The following is a 15070-nucleotide window of genomic DNA, read 5'->3' on the forward strand; positions in this document are numbered from 1 at the left end:
CAGGAGAAATGAATTCTTGTCACATTTCCCTCTCTTGCTATACATTCAGCCTTGGAGAAATACTGTGAAAAATGACAACGTCTAAGGATGGAACAACAATAGTACTCTGTAGTCTGCATCTTCTGTCAATGTCCATCCACTAAAGGACCGCATACGAAGAGCTTCCTTCATCCCTGGGGTGATACTCTCTTAGGAGGAAGTGGAGCCTTTGGGAGGTAGAATTGAATAAAAACTCTCTGGGTCATTGAGAGCATTGCCTTGTAAGAAGCTAACAGGGCACCAATCCGCCCTATCTGTTTGGTCTGATGGATAGGAATCGATCCAGTGCTTTCTATCAGTCTCTCCCAGAATGGTGACTTGCCTCATCGCAAGCATAACTAAACAAGGCCAACCCATCAAGGCCCACAGCCTCCAAAAGTTTTATGGCATACATTTGGAAGAGTGACAGAAAGTTGCCCATGAAGATTTGTGCTACCAAGCTGACAGAATCTGGAATCATCCAGGAGACAAGCTTCCGGCCATGGCTGTGAAGGATTATCTTTATTCTATTAGTTAAGGTTGGAACCCCCACCCACTGTGGGTGGTGCCATTCCCTGGCTGGAATCCTGGTCTGTATAAGTGGATAATGGGATCTGATCTATATAATATGACATGACCAGCTACTTCACACTCCCGATAGTTTGACTTCTCCTCTATGATAGATGGAGCCTTGAGCTGTGAGCTGAAACAAAACCCACCTTCATTAAGGGACTTTTGTCAGAGTGTTTCATCACAGATACAGGAAAGTTACAAAGGAACTGGTTAACACGGCTATGTCCCAAATGCCATCATAGGCAACAAGGATGCTCAAAGAACTAGCATCTGTACTGGGGCTTAGATTCCAAATCAGAGACAAGGGAGCCTCTTTGATTAGAGTGCTTTGGGGGAAATGAGAACTGCATTAGCAGGTGAGTTATTAGCATGAGCGCCTTTACCAGCGTCACATCACCATTCCATGTCTGGAGAGCTCTGAATCATGAACCTCTTCCCTCTGCACTCAGAGATGCCCAGGTTTTGAAAGTTCTCTCTGTGAAACTTAGCCACTGTAAAGAGATCCATTTTGGAAAATACTATCCTTCCCCCAGGAACCAAAGTTTAGTTCTGTGGGCTACTGTCCCATTCACATAGAAGGCAGCAGTTGGCTATACTGTCCTAGCCTGCTGGCTGCTGAGTGACCTTGATTTGTGCTTACCAGAGTTGATAGGCCTAGAATAGAGCTTTGACTCCTGCTAGTCTGAAGTTACACTGGGATGCTAAAACGCACAGATGGCCCAATGAGGACTAAATGAGATAATGGATGTCAAAGCTCTTTTAAAACCATAAAACAGGACTCAAATGTCTGCAATTGTTATGATGACAAACTCAAGGCCAGCAGTTTCCCTGCATCCCTCTGGGCTCTACAATATCACCCTCATTACATCACAGGGATTTGACAGTGTTTTTATTTCAAGCCTTGTGTCTAACTGTGGGAGCAATTACACCCTCCAGAATATGCTCCTAGGGCATAGTTTTCACACACACACACACACACACACACACACCAGGTCTTTCCCAAGCATGTGTATAAATGGGTGGCATTCTATGTGTTTCTCAGATGGGCACAGAGAAGAGGCCACAAGAAGAAAAAGTTGAAAAAGAAGAAGAGTGTGTGGGAAAGGTGGGTGGGAGGCCCTTAGGAAAATTCAACGTAATGAAGCAGGGGGAAGAACTGTCTACTCAAAAATCTAAGAATGATCTAAAAAATAAAGGCAAGAGGAATTCTCCCTTTAAAAGGGAGATGCAGAAAGAGAGAAAACTGCCCTGTCTCGAAGTTACTCTACTCCCATATCCTCACTAATCTAACAGCGCTCTGAAAATGACCTTATCTGACCAGACACCCAAGTAGTGTGGGGTGGTTCTAAATGAGATGCCTTTTAAGCAAATACTCCTGGGTCTGTTGATGTCTGCATCACAGTATCTAAATGGATGGATTGGAGATTCTGTCCAAGGTATTTGGGCAGCGGTAGTCATGTAAATACCGACCAGGTACCATCTGGCTCTGAGGCTAGTCATGTTGCTTCCAGTTTGACAAGAACTACACAGCTGAAATACTCCTTAATTTCTTGAAGATGCTACATCAGCACACGTTGGAAAGAGAATAAAAGGAACTGACATCTCTTTCTAAACATACAACATTAATTTTCCTATTCAGTCTAAATTCAGCCAAAAATCTAAACAATCGCTTAAAGCACTCCCACACTAAATGAGATTTCAAGTCACAAATGAAAGAAGGAGTGTTCCTTGCAGCAGGAGCTGTCACCAGTCACAGCCTCACTAATAAAATCCACCTCCACCTACAGAGGCTTCAGTCAAGGACTTCTCCAGGTTGACGCCTGTGAGTTACTGAGAACTCCCTTATCCTATCCTTGAGTTTTCAGGGACAAACAGGAGATTCCCCTTCAGTGCCCACCACCAAACCCACTGGCTGGAGAGTAACAGAATTTCCAATAGAGCCACCTGCCGAGGGCTGGGCAATGGTCGGCACTGGGCAGCAGTTCCAAGCAGTGGGCCAGTTGCTGACAGCAGGACCCACTCAGCAATGGCCTCTGATGGGCCTCCACACAGCAAAATGGGCCAGCACTTGCCAGCAATTAAGAAATAATGGAATGGTGCTGGTGGCATTTGGCAGAGTGGGGTTTTCTCTGGGTCACCTGATGGCTTGTTTTGCAGAGAATATGGCCTATAAGATGGGGCATGCTGTCACACATAAACCTGCAGGGAGGTATTTCTGTTCAGTCAGGACACCTGGCCCCAGGTACTGAGAAACCTCCAGCCTCTAAGCTCCATTAAGAAGACAACTAGTATTGTATCAAGTAGAACAAGACGCCATTTTCCTTCCTCCAAAGCTGTCTAGAGAGCTCAACCACAAGCCAAGTGAAGGAGTGCCGCCTTGGGATAAGAGACCTTCATCTCTGATTTAGTGAGAGGAAACTACAGGACAGCAATACTAATTCTCATGTTCATGTTCTTTCTAACCAGCTCCCGCTAGAAGCTGTAACACTGGGGACATTTTTTAAGTGTAATCTTTGGATAAACTACTACCTCCCTAAGTATAACTGGAAAGATTCCCATTGTGAATTTGAGGATTATGTCACATTCTGCTTTCTCTACCCAACTTATACTGTGTTCCTTCATGTGTGCCTGGTCGCACATAGAGAAGTCCTTCGATTATCTGGTAAAGTCTCTACACCTTCCTTGATCGGTCTCTAAGGACACAAAATCAGATTTTTATCTTCACAGTTAGTTATCCTACCCTTTGAGTAGCAGGAGGAGTGTTAATTATAGAGTAGGTATTCGATAGCTATTGACTGAATGACTGCAGGACATAGAAACACAAGTTGTTGGAATTTAGGTCTGGACAGGATCTAAGAACATATCAATATTTCTGAACCACAGGGTTCAATGAAAGAATGAATTAGCACAAGAGGGCAACAAAGGAACTTCCTCCCAATCACCCACCACGAAAACAAAGCAAAGCAAAACAAAACAAAAGAAAGCAAAACAAAACAAAAACAAGCTGATTTCTCTGAAGCACTATCCTAGGGACATGGGACATTTTAACTATGGCTTTTCTTTGGCAGGCCTCAGGGCATGTGTATGTGTGCACTTATGTGAGTATTTGTATGTAAGGCTGTGTGGAGAGGGAGAAGGTGTCGGGACCCAAGCTCTGGGGATGCCTTCAGGTCTGGAAGAGTCTCAGCACCTACCTTGTTGTGATACTGCAGCATCTGAGTGATGATCCTGATCTTTGGGTGGTAGTTCTTTATGGAGATCACTCTGAAAGAGAGAGAACCAGACCTGAAGCAGGCTCTGTAACCTGGAGTGTGATGGAAGATTCAGTTAACTAGGTGACTGCAACTAAGGTAGCAACCAAGGCCATCCAGGGGGCTTTGGGTACTAGCCCAGGGGGAAAAGTGTTCTCCTCACTGTACCTATTAGTAGCATAAAAAAGAAATGGCAAGGCAGTCACTGGCATATATTCCAGAGACTTCAAATACCAGAGTTAGGCAAAAGTAGTCATGGACCCTGTAACCACACCACGTGATGATGGAAATAGGTGATCAGGACTCTAAGGCCAGACTTGACGAGAGAGAGCAAGTTCAAAGCTAGCCTGGGCTCCATGAAACTCTGCCTTAAAAACAAACACACAGACACAAGGGACGCCTGTGTTGCCTGGGAGATGGAGTAGGAGCCTGAATGGACTGGAGATGGGTGCTGTTGATGCTTAGAGACAGGTAATGCAAGCCTAGACCTTAAGTCTCTGGGGGTCTACAGTCTCCCAGCACCCAGCTTCTGGTTAACAACTTGAGACAATGTTGACAACTCAAACAGGCCACCTGACAAATGGCTCTGATTATCACAAACCCTTTGGACATTCTCATAATATGACTTTTTAAGCAGATCTCTTGGAATACGATCAAGGACTCTGCCTTCCACAGCATAATGCTGACTTGACCACTGGTTCAAGTTAACCATTAGCACCCTATCGAGATGGTGAACTGGTGGGAAATCCCCTCTTGTTGCCCTCAGTCCTTTACTGAGCCTGGATGACCCCACCAGCCAACCTTCCCTGGCATCACTTCTCCTGTCAATCACACTAGCACAGGGAAGATGTAAGGAGCCCAGAAATGGAAACACCTGGTTTCCAGCACAGCTATTGTGCTAATGAACTGGGCGACCCTCCGGAAATACCTGGGCTCTCTGTTCCTGTCTTCTCATCTGGACATGGGGGGGCAACGGTACCTGCATTGTTTACTTCACAGGCTTGGTATGAGGGACAAATGTGAAGCCAGATGTTAAAATGCTTTGAAATCATTAAAAGCCCTCTCTCCACATGTAAGTTATGTTTTTTGTCATTACTGACCCTGTCAGAGGTGACATTGTACATTTCCTTCTGTGACAAGGAAGGCTAAAGAATGAAATTCCAGTGAAAGGCCCACCTCCTAAGCCTCATCAGGAATGCAAGCACAATTACCTCCACCGCCCCCGCAAACTTCCCACTGAGCTCAGCTCTTCACTTTGCCACCCTTTCTGCAAAACTGGAGTGGGAGAAAAAACAAGGCAAGCAGATAGCAGCCTCATCTAAGGAAACTGCAGCCAGTGCAGTCGGGAGACTGTCCCCAAGAAAGCCCCTCCCTGCACACATCCACGCTGCGCTGTGCACTGGAAGGACTTCCTCTCTTATTTTTGAGAGAGTGTCATGTTGGCCTCTGTGTATAACTCAAGGCTTTTGAGCCTATCAGCCTCTTGGAGCAGTCCACAGCACCAGGCAGCTTTCTGCATTAGCTCATTTCAAATGCCTCTTTGACATTTTAATTTCAAAAGCAGCAGATTGGTCTCATTAAGCCAAGGAGGAATATACAAATAAAAGAAAAGCTGAGCCCACGTTTAACCCTGAGCTTCCCACTCCCTTTTGGGTCTTCCTCCTGATTCTCTGTAGTGGACAGCTTAGTCATGATCCTGACCCAGTGAGTTCTATACCCTGACATCCCACCATTCCCCCTGGTACCCATGTGTGCTCACATCACCCCTTCATGCTCAGGGTTTGAGTAAAATATTCCAATTATGAGCAATGCCCATTTCAAAGTAACTATTCACTTCTATTTCTCACCATAACGGAAGAAATAAAGTATATATGCCAGGAACTTCACTGTGAGGTCAACACCATGAGCTTCATCCTCCTGGTTTGTTAGCAATATGGAAAGAGATAGAGCCTTGTCTCTTGAAGGACTACATTTTTATCACTTTGAATAATGGGGGGTGGGGGGAGATGTGTCAAAGGGTAGAAATGCTGCATGGTCCATTTGGAAAATGACAAGGGAGACATTCTAAGCTGAAGTGGATGGGATCACTTTCTAATGAGGACCAGGAAGGAGATGTACTCCTGTGTGAAGTCCCCATGCAAACCAAGTCATTATACATGGATTTTCTTAAAACATGGGACCAAGCCTACTGCAGAAGGAATGGGAATGGGAAGAGAGATGATGCCAGATGGCTCCTTCCAGACCTAAGACACTGATGGGAAGACTTGAGCGGAGAGGAATTCCTCTGCCTCATTTATGGGACAGTGCATGTAACTGGTGAAAACTCATTAAAGCCAAGAGGAAGTACTCAGGAGCATTGTAAAGCCCCAAGGACAACTTCCCAACTCTCACCTTGAGGTAAATCCATGGGTCCCAGAGAAGCAAACTGCAAGTAGCCTTTGGAGCATGCCTGGTCCAAAGGGTAGCTGTTCACTCTTAAGGGAGAGTTGCTGGGGGTATGGTGGAAATGAATGAACTCTTTCCGGTGGCCCATGCTCTCTCCAGAGATTCTCTTTATCATCTTCCCCTACCTCAAATGACTCTTCCGTAATTTATACCACAGAAAAGGCAAATTCTAAAAGGATTTTAGCTAATGAGAGAAAAATGTTTGGATTTCTTGTGTGTGTGTGTGTGATTGTATAGATACAGGATATGATGGCAAATCTGTGGGAAGAATAATAGCTAAAGAAAACATTTTATCTGAAATGAGAGTAACTTAAGGCATTAGAGTTGGAGTTAAAATTAAGCTCTGAGAGGCCCAGTCCATTTGCAGAAAAGGTACAAACTAGTGGTGGTCTAGGCTGTTTTCTCCCCAGACCATGGTCTATTAAAAGAAAGGAGCAGGAGGAGGAGGAAGAAGAGGAAGATGAGGAGGGGGGAGACTTCAATCCAAATAGGATTAAGAAATAATCTATATAATTCAGCATCTCAGAACTTCATATGAATGTTAAAACCACTGCATAATACTCATCTGGGGAATCTGAGACAAGCTAATGAACCAATAGTTTTCAGGGCAGTAATGATCAACTTGATGCAAACACACGAGGGAAGCACTAATGAGGATTCCTCAGCTATCAGCATTTTGGGTGAGACAGTCTTCTAGATAAGGACTGTGCCATGCATTATGGGACACTTGGCAGTATTCCTGGTCTCTATACACAGGGTTCCAGCAATCCCCTCTGCTAGCTGTGTCAAGTGCAAAGATCTCCACAGGATGCAAAACACCTGCTTGAGGTAAGACCATCCCAAGTAAAGATATCTTAGGTCTAATTCCTTTCAGGTAACATATTTTTTTAAAAAAATCTATAAAGAATTTAAGGTTTATGGGTATGTATCTGCATGTGAGGGTGTAAGTCCACATGGAGGCAGAAGTTGGCACTGAGTGTTGTTCATTAAATGTGGACCCCTTGGTCTCTCAGTGACCTGCGACTCACCTAATTAGGTTAGGCAAGTTGGCCAGGAAGTCCCAAGAATCTGCTTGTCTCTGCTTCCTTAGACTCAAGGATGCTAAAGAACTTCATCTTTTAAAAAATTGGTTCTGGGGTTCAAAATCAACCCCCTCCACTTATATAGCAAGTCCTTTACCAACTGAGCTGTGCTCCCAGCCCTGGGAACATATCATTTTAATTCAGACCTGCAGCTATCTTTCCTTTTTTAGTTCTTTCTCTAGGAATCTGAAACCCAAGAGGCACTATCAGCATCAGCATGGCACCTGCTCAGTCTGAACTTCCTATTGGTGGTACCCTGTATGTCTACACTCTCTTTGGTACCCTGTACATCAATGCTCTCTTCAGCTCTATCAGCTCTGTACAGGAGCCATTGTTCTGTGATCCATGAAGGAAAGGCAGTCCACAGAGACAGTCCTCTGTAGACCCAAAGAAAAGGTTGCATGCAGGCTATTGGGAGACCAGTCCAAGACCTTCCCTGCCCCTGAGTTACCTCATGATGTTGGAGGCATCTTCTGCATCCGGGTCAGCGCAGTATTTATTGGCAAGGATCAGGCATGCATCTGCTGACTCTATCTGAGAGACCAAAAGAAAAAAAAATCATAATAAACACAAACATATAGTTGCACTCAACTGCAGTCTCTCTTTGCTACCAGTATTTTAGAGAACCTGGTATTTTTTCGAGGAAAAGGAAAAAAAAATATATATATATAAATTATAGTTTTGTCAAAAGTGTAGGTCCGGTTCTTGTTAAAGGATAAATATTTGGACTTGAATCTGAGTAATTGTGTTCTTCATTTGGCCTAGCTGCTTACAGACATCTTTGCCAAATTCCTTCAAATTTACTTAATCAGGCCGTTCAATCTAATCCCTACTTCTTCTTTCAACTGTCTTGTGCCCTCATCCTCATTTTTCCAGCCAGGAAGTGGAGGTTGGTGGGTTAAACCTCTTCCCTGAGATAGTCATGTGGACAAAACAGTTGCACATTCAGCAACACGGACTGTATCATCAAGAGGCCGAATCTTCAGTGATTAGGGACATTTGCGGCTCTTGGAGAGGAGGTAAGTTCAGTTCCCAGCACCCACATGGCAGCTCACACAGCACCTATAACTCCAGTTCCAGGGCATCAGACTCGCTCTTCTGACCTGTAGACTTCAGGCAACAGGCAGTACACATGCATAATACAGGCAAAGCACTCATGCACGTAAAATTAAAATAAGAAATTTTTTTTTAAAAATTCTTTCATCAAACCTTATGCACATGTTCATTCCATGTGTCCCAGTGAGAAATCAGAGCCTTCAATAGACAACAGCTCTATGCTGTTTTCTGTTCGTTGCTACTCAGGTATTCAAAAGGCAAATAATTTACATAAATGAAATGATAAGTTGCAGATGGATCCAAAAGGCAACCTAGTGACTTATCTTAATGTGAGCCAAAAGGGGGTTTGTTCTGTAGACAGACCATGCGTTTGCTGTGCTAATAATTGCTTGCATTTAAATTAGGCCTGTGAACAAAAGCCATTTTCTTTGTACTTATGACTTGGGTCATGTCTGGATAATATTAAGATGAACTAGCCTTCATAAGCATGAGAATTCTCAGGCTAACCTGGCTCTGCACTTTCTTCTGCTCATAGCGTTACACTTCCTAGGCTGTTCCGGCATTTGTTAGGAGGGCCCTGGTTCCCTCAATGGTATGCCACCCGCTGTTTAATAATGTAAAGAATTTTACACAAGTCCTTTCAGATTGTCTATGTTTGCTGCTATAGCAATTACAGAACTCTTTGGTGGCCACAGTCAGCATTTAGCCTTCCTTGGGTTCACATAATATTAATGAACTTCAAGTGTTGTGCATACTTATGACAACTGGACTAGATGGATAAAATAGCAGATATTGGTTTGCTGTGTCCCTTTCTTTCTACAGCCTTGCACGTACTTTAAGAGGGTTGCTTTGAGGGGTCCAGGAAGAAGATGATGAGCTTATCACCAATTGATAGCAGTCTGGTTTTGGAAAACGGATACTCAAATGTTTCACAGCTTTCTGTAATTTTCTTTTAGACATAATAATACATTTGGGAGTCATACTGAGCTCAATCTGGTGAAAGCTAATCATTCATCATGCTCTGTTGTGCATGCCTTTTTAAGCCATCGCAACTTTAAATTTTTCTACATTTATGTTTTATTAGAGAAAATGGAGTATTAAAATCACTCATTCTTATAGCGTTGGAGTTATTCTGTATATTTCAGCCCAATTGTATGCTTTATGAAATGTGGCGTACCAGAGTTTGGTGCATATATGTTTAGTATTATACTATTTTCTTTGCTAGTTGTTGCTTTGGTTAGCATGAAGTGTCCTTCTTTGTCTCTCCTGATGGATGTTACTATGAAGCCTATTTGGGGGTATTATGGTATTGGCATCTGCTGGCTTCCTGCTCCCATTGGCTTAGGATGGTTTTTCTATTTTTTCACCTTAAAGTGGTGGCCATCTTTGAAAGTTACATGAGATTTGTGCAGACGACAGAAAGGTGATTTGTTTCTTAAGATATTCACCTAATTTCTGTCCCTCAACTGTTGAGTTGAGGGCATTCCTATTTCAAGATATTGTTGAAAAATGTGTGGTTTTGCTATTGTTTTGTTATTCTTTTTGCTGTTTGTATTTGTCTTAAGTAACTGTAGCTTTTTTCTTTTTTTCTATAGTTTCTTGGAAATGCTTATTCCTCCCTCATTTACTTGTGTGTGTGTGTCTATACCTCTGTGTATATATGTGTGTCTGTATGTGTGTATGTGTGTGTCTATGCATCTGTCTATGCCTCTGTCTGTCTCTCTGTCTCTCTGTCTCTCTGTCTCTCTGTCTCTCTCTCTCTCTCTCTCTCTCTGTGTGTGTGTGTGTGTGTGTGTGTGTGTGTGCATTAAAGCAAGAGGACAGTTTGTATGAGTTGGTTCTTTCCTCCTACCAAGTAGATCCTGGAGATCTAACTCAGGCCACCATGCTTTGCAGCAAATGCCTTTACCTGCTGAACTACTGGGATGAGATGGCCCTTATTGGGATGGTCCTACATTGGGAAAGGCTGATTTTGGAGAAAACAGCAGAGTGAGGTTTTATGTTAAGACTAACCTGAGTGTGTGATAGTTATCGATGATCTTGAGTGAGCCCCCAGCAGAGCGACATCCTGGGGCCAATGAACGAGTGGACTGGAGTTAGCAACATCTGAATGAGTGCACTGGAGTTAGTAACATCTGAGTCATCTCATTAATGGTTAGGAGCTGGCTCGAAGTCTGCCTACCTGGGAACCATGGCCTCACCCCTAGAGAAGTGGAAACACTTGTTTCTCCTTACCTTGACTCTGGCAAGGTCGTGTGGATTGAGGACAGAGCCCTGATAAAACTCCACCTGAGTGAAATGCCGTTTGAACAGAGCCTCAAGCTCAAGGTTAGGGGAGATGCTGCAGAGACAGAAGAGAGACAGCTGTTAAAGCAGCAGAGTGAGAATCTCAGGCTCCATGACTCCCTCGGTGTTCATTTCCACACAGAGATGTAAACAAAGACCCTAACCTTCAGAGAAGCCTCCTTCCCCGCCCTAAATGAAAGACTCATTTAAGAGAACAGACCCACTCAGTCCACTGAAAAGGTCTCTAGTCTTGCAACGATTAGGGCCTATCTGTTCTCCTCTTTGTTATCACTGGGAAATCCAGAGTTGTAGCATCAGTGTTCATTGGTCATTATATACCTAAATCATGACATCTTATCCCTTCCATTTCCTCTGTGGACAAGGATTTCCCATCACTGCCTCCCTTTGCTTCAGGCCTTCAAGTTTAGATTGACTCATTGAGTGGGGAGTTCAATTTGGAGATGGCACATTGTGGAACACCTCAGCCTCCAGAATTGAGTAAGCTAAGGCCCTAACAAGAGTCTGCCCATGGTAAATGTATTTACATGGAAGGAATCTATCCTTAAGTCAACTGTATAGCCTAGTCAGATTTTCTTTCACAATATTAGCTGGCATTTAATGAGCATTTCCTGCATACCTAACTGGGCTCTGCACACTTCACATGGAGTGGTTCATTTCATTGTTACTACCATAGTCCAAGGAGGTAGAATTGTCTCCTCTGTTCGTAGTTGTGGGAGCTGAGGCACAGGGAAGTGAAATAACTTGCCCAGCTAGTCCATGGTTAGATGAGGATTAAGACTAAAGAAGCAATGGGCACTATAATCTATGGAGTACATGGGAATCCATCTGCACAGAGCCAAATGGAAACTCTGGAACAACAGTACCAATATGCCTAGTACATTGTGTGATACCAGATAGGGTCCTGAATCACCTTGGAGACAAACCTCTGAGCATTTAAATGATGGATTATCTAGGTTGGGTTAGCTGAGGGGGTAGGAAGATCTTCCATGAACATAGCAGCACCGCCCTATAGGCTGGGGTCCCAGACTAGATACAAAAGGAGAAAGCCAACTAGGCACTGACATCCATCTCTCTCTGCTTCCAGAACTCAGATGCAGTGTGACCGACTGGCTGCCTCACACTCTCACCACCGTGTTCTCCTGCCGTGTCACTATGGATCCTTAGACTGCAAGCAGAAACAGACCTTTCTTTCTTTCTTTGAGTTATTTTGTCAGGTGGTTTGCCACAGCAGTGTGGGAAGTAACTATGTCAGCCTGCTTCTTCTCTTGTCCTGCTTGCCCCTCTCCTGCAGTGGTAAAGTATCCACATGACAGTGTTAATCATCCTACCCCAGCTTGACAGACACAGCTGACTGCATAGGTCCACACCACTGAGGAAGGTGCAAGGGTGGTAACTTGGATGACTAGGGAATTCCACTGTTAAATCTTTCAGAAAGAAACTCAGATACACTCCTAGACTGCTTCACTGGAGTTTGCTTTCAACTCTGAACAAGGGTTCTGCTTCATGATCCAAGGGTTCTAAAGTGACCTCCCCATGCTTTCGGAAAAACTACCTCTTACCTAAGGAGCCAGCATCGGTCGTGGCTTATTCAACCCTGTCCTAATTTCCAACCGCCTCTAGGCACTCAGAGAGAAGCATGAGCTTAGGTGGCGGGGTCTGGTGGCAGCAGGGGGCTCTTACTTGTGAAGAAAGACAATCTCCACATTGACATCATCCCGGTCCTTGTGCAGAAAGTCCTTCAGGAAGTTAGAGACACTCTCCAGAGTAATGTGTCCACAGACTACAATGTGCCTGTACAGGAGAAAGCAATTAGAGCCAACCAGACTCAGCAACATGACCCCGGACCCTGATCTCTGATCGGCAGAAGAACCAATACATCTCCCCACTCAACCCCAGTAAACCCAGCACCCATCCCCAGAGGGTCATGAGGCAAAGCGATATCACTAACAGTTGCTCAGAGGCTCCTGGACAGAAAAAAAAAAAAAAGGCATATGGCTGCTCACCTGATGCTGCACAGAATCCTATTAAAAGCCCAGCCACTTGGCCAAGTGGCTTTATGCATTTAACAATAAGTGACATTACGCTTGTGCTTAAATGCTACATTATCAAGTCCCTTGCAGATTCCTATCTCCCCCTTTCTGCCCACAAAGCGTCCTCCTGGGAGATTTACCGCAGCAGTCTTGGTTTATGACATACAGCTTATCAGGTAATGAGATAACAAATCTTGCTGAAACGATGATTTTGTGTGTAAGAAAGAGGACTTTTATCAGGGTGGCTAATGTACGGCTTGACACGTTATAGGCTCGGCTGGCCATAAGCAGTAAAAAGGAGATTTTGCATTTTTCCACTATAACTTCTCCAACAATGGAGGCATGTAACACTTTACAGTAAGTGAGCATTACTCAGGGCTAAATGGAGATGGGATGCCCATGGAATGGACAATCAAGCTGGTTGCTGGGACTGTGTCCCCAGAGGGCTGCTGCCTCTGGGTATTGAGGCTCTCAAGAGCTAAACTAATTCACCTGAAGACCCTTCCAATAGGCAGGAGCCAGGGATGTAATGGATGTGAAAATTTTGGCTTTGTTCTAGCATGGTTTGAACTCTGTTTCTAGAAATATTCGTTCATCCCAAGAAAGTGAGCACCTTTTCCAGAGCATGTAAGACCTGCAGCTTCTCTAGCATTTCTTCCTGAACCAATGTGACCTGAACATCAGTGTATCCTTGGTTCACTACATATGCTTCATGGTATTCAATCACAAGATCAGGATCTGAAAATTGGCCCTAAGACCAAAAGGCTTAGTCATGAAGCCATGAGCATTGGCTTCTATCAAAGACACTGTGCTAAGTAGCTGAACTGGTACCTCTCTCTACCTTGCAGGCTGACAGTTACAGAGGATTGATCTCTAGTGTGTTTTAAGACTACGTCAGGTGGTGAACATGCAGTGAGGCAATTTCCCAGGAAAAATTCAGAGTGCCCAGGTCCTTTGCCCTTTATAATCTCTCTGATCGCATTGCAACATGGCAGAACGCTCATTGGCTGGAGGCAGCTTATTATAGGAGGCAGTGATGATGGTTTATGTGATGTCCCATTAGACGTCATTACAAGAGCCTGCCCTTTTGTGGTAATTTGGTGCTTGACTAAGGATGTGAGAATAATGCAGTATACTCATTGGGGAAAGGATAATGGTGCAGAACAAAGAGTAAATCAATAATATGTGCGGTACAGTTAATAATATTGCCATTATGAACTGTTATTGTTACGGTGGTGTATTTAGCAATCAGGCAAGCCACGGTCATGAAGGTGAAGGAAGGGTGGCAATGGAGTCCTTCAGAAGAGACATCCTAAGATGATCACATCACCCTCTCAACAGCACATGCTAGGTTGGGGGGTCACTTAGCCACTCATCCAAACTTAATGTCCGAACCTACCTATCATGAACCCTTCTGACTATAAGGCTGTGAAATATACTATGTAACTGAATTCACAAAATAAACAAACTATTTGGATTTTCCCCATTTTTATCATATCTTAAAATGTTTCTTGTAGCATGAGTGCATGTATGGGCAAAGTGCAGTAGCTATGCAGGTAGGTTCTGAATGAGATTTATGATTCTAAAGTGACAAGCATGTCCAGAGAATGACCAAGAAGGAGGATATTCCCCCTGACTTCAACTCCACACAAGTGATAATAGGGTTACCCGCTGCATTCTAATGTCCTGCACAAAGACACTAGGAAGGAGAATGCTCCAACAAGAATCCACTTTACAGGTATCTCTGCAGCTGGGACTGTCTGTGTCTTAGCTGAGATAGCAAGCTAGGTAAGAAAGAACTCTAGTTCCCTGTTTTGATGGCAAAGAGAGGATGTCCCACACAAGCTACTTATTCCAGTCCATACAGGAGAAGCTGAGAAGTTCATCCAACCTAGCTAGCCTCTGTATCGGATATTGCAAACTTCAGCGTTCTATGCTAGAATATGCCTGCTTATTATTCAAGGCCAGACTCAAATGAATGGTGGCTTGAGACAGCTGAACATTCACCCTTCCTGTCCTGTACATAAGGAATGGAGTATGCATCTTCCCCCTCCCCCATTGCTGTTCTGAAATCATTCATCCTGAGAGAGATATGTGTGAAGTGGAAGGGGAGGAGATGAGCCCTGCCCCAACACATCACCCTTGAATCAAAGGCTCGGCCAGCTGATTTATTTAGCTTTAGAAAAAGTCATGGTTCTATTATTTGAAAGTGTGCCGGGTACATATAAAATATATTCCAATGCAATCAATATTATCCCTTAAGCCTTTAATTAGCTTTCACTTCTCTTAAGAAGTGAGTAGACAAATG

At 44.0% G+C, this 15070-nt stretch overlaps 1 protein-coding gene across 17 annotated transcripts in view; it reads right to left on the reverse strand.

Annotated features, from left to right (window-relative positions):
- Positions 1–15070, reverse strand: part of Kcnma1 (potassium calcium-activated channel subfamily M alpha 1) — a 700771-nt gene that overhangs the window by 198983 nt on the left and 486718 nt on the right. For all 17 annotated transcript variants that reach the window (XM_021182666.3, XM_021182664.3, XM_021182654.3 and 14 more), the window contains exons 10-13: positions 12413–12523; positions 10661–10766; positions 7821–7903; positions 3786–3855 (exon numbers count right to left, since the gene is read on the reverse strand). In XM_021182666.3, coding sequence (XP_021038325.1) covers positions 3786–3855; positions 7821–7903; positions 10661–10766; positions 12413–12523 — 370 coding nt within the window. The remainder of the gene's footprint in view (positions 1–3785; positions 3856–7820; positions 7904–10660; positions 10767–12412; positions 12524–15070) is intronic.

Source organism: Mus caroli, unplaced genomic scaffold (assembly GCF_978045245.1).
Source record: "Mus caroli unplaced genomic scaffold, Mus_caroli_1 scaffold_12, whole genome shotgun sequence".
NCBI classification, from domain to species: domain Eukaryota; kingdom Metazoa; phylum Chordata; class Mammalia; order Rodentia; family Muridae; genus Mus; species Mus caroli.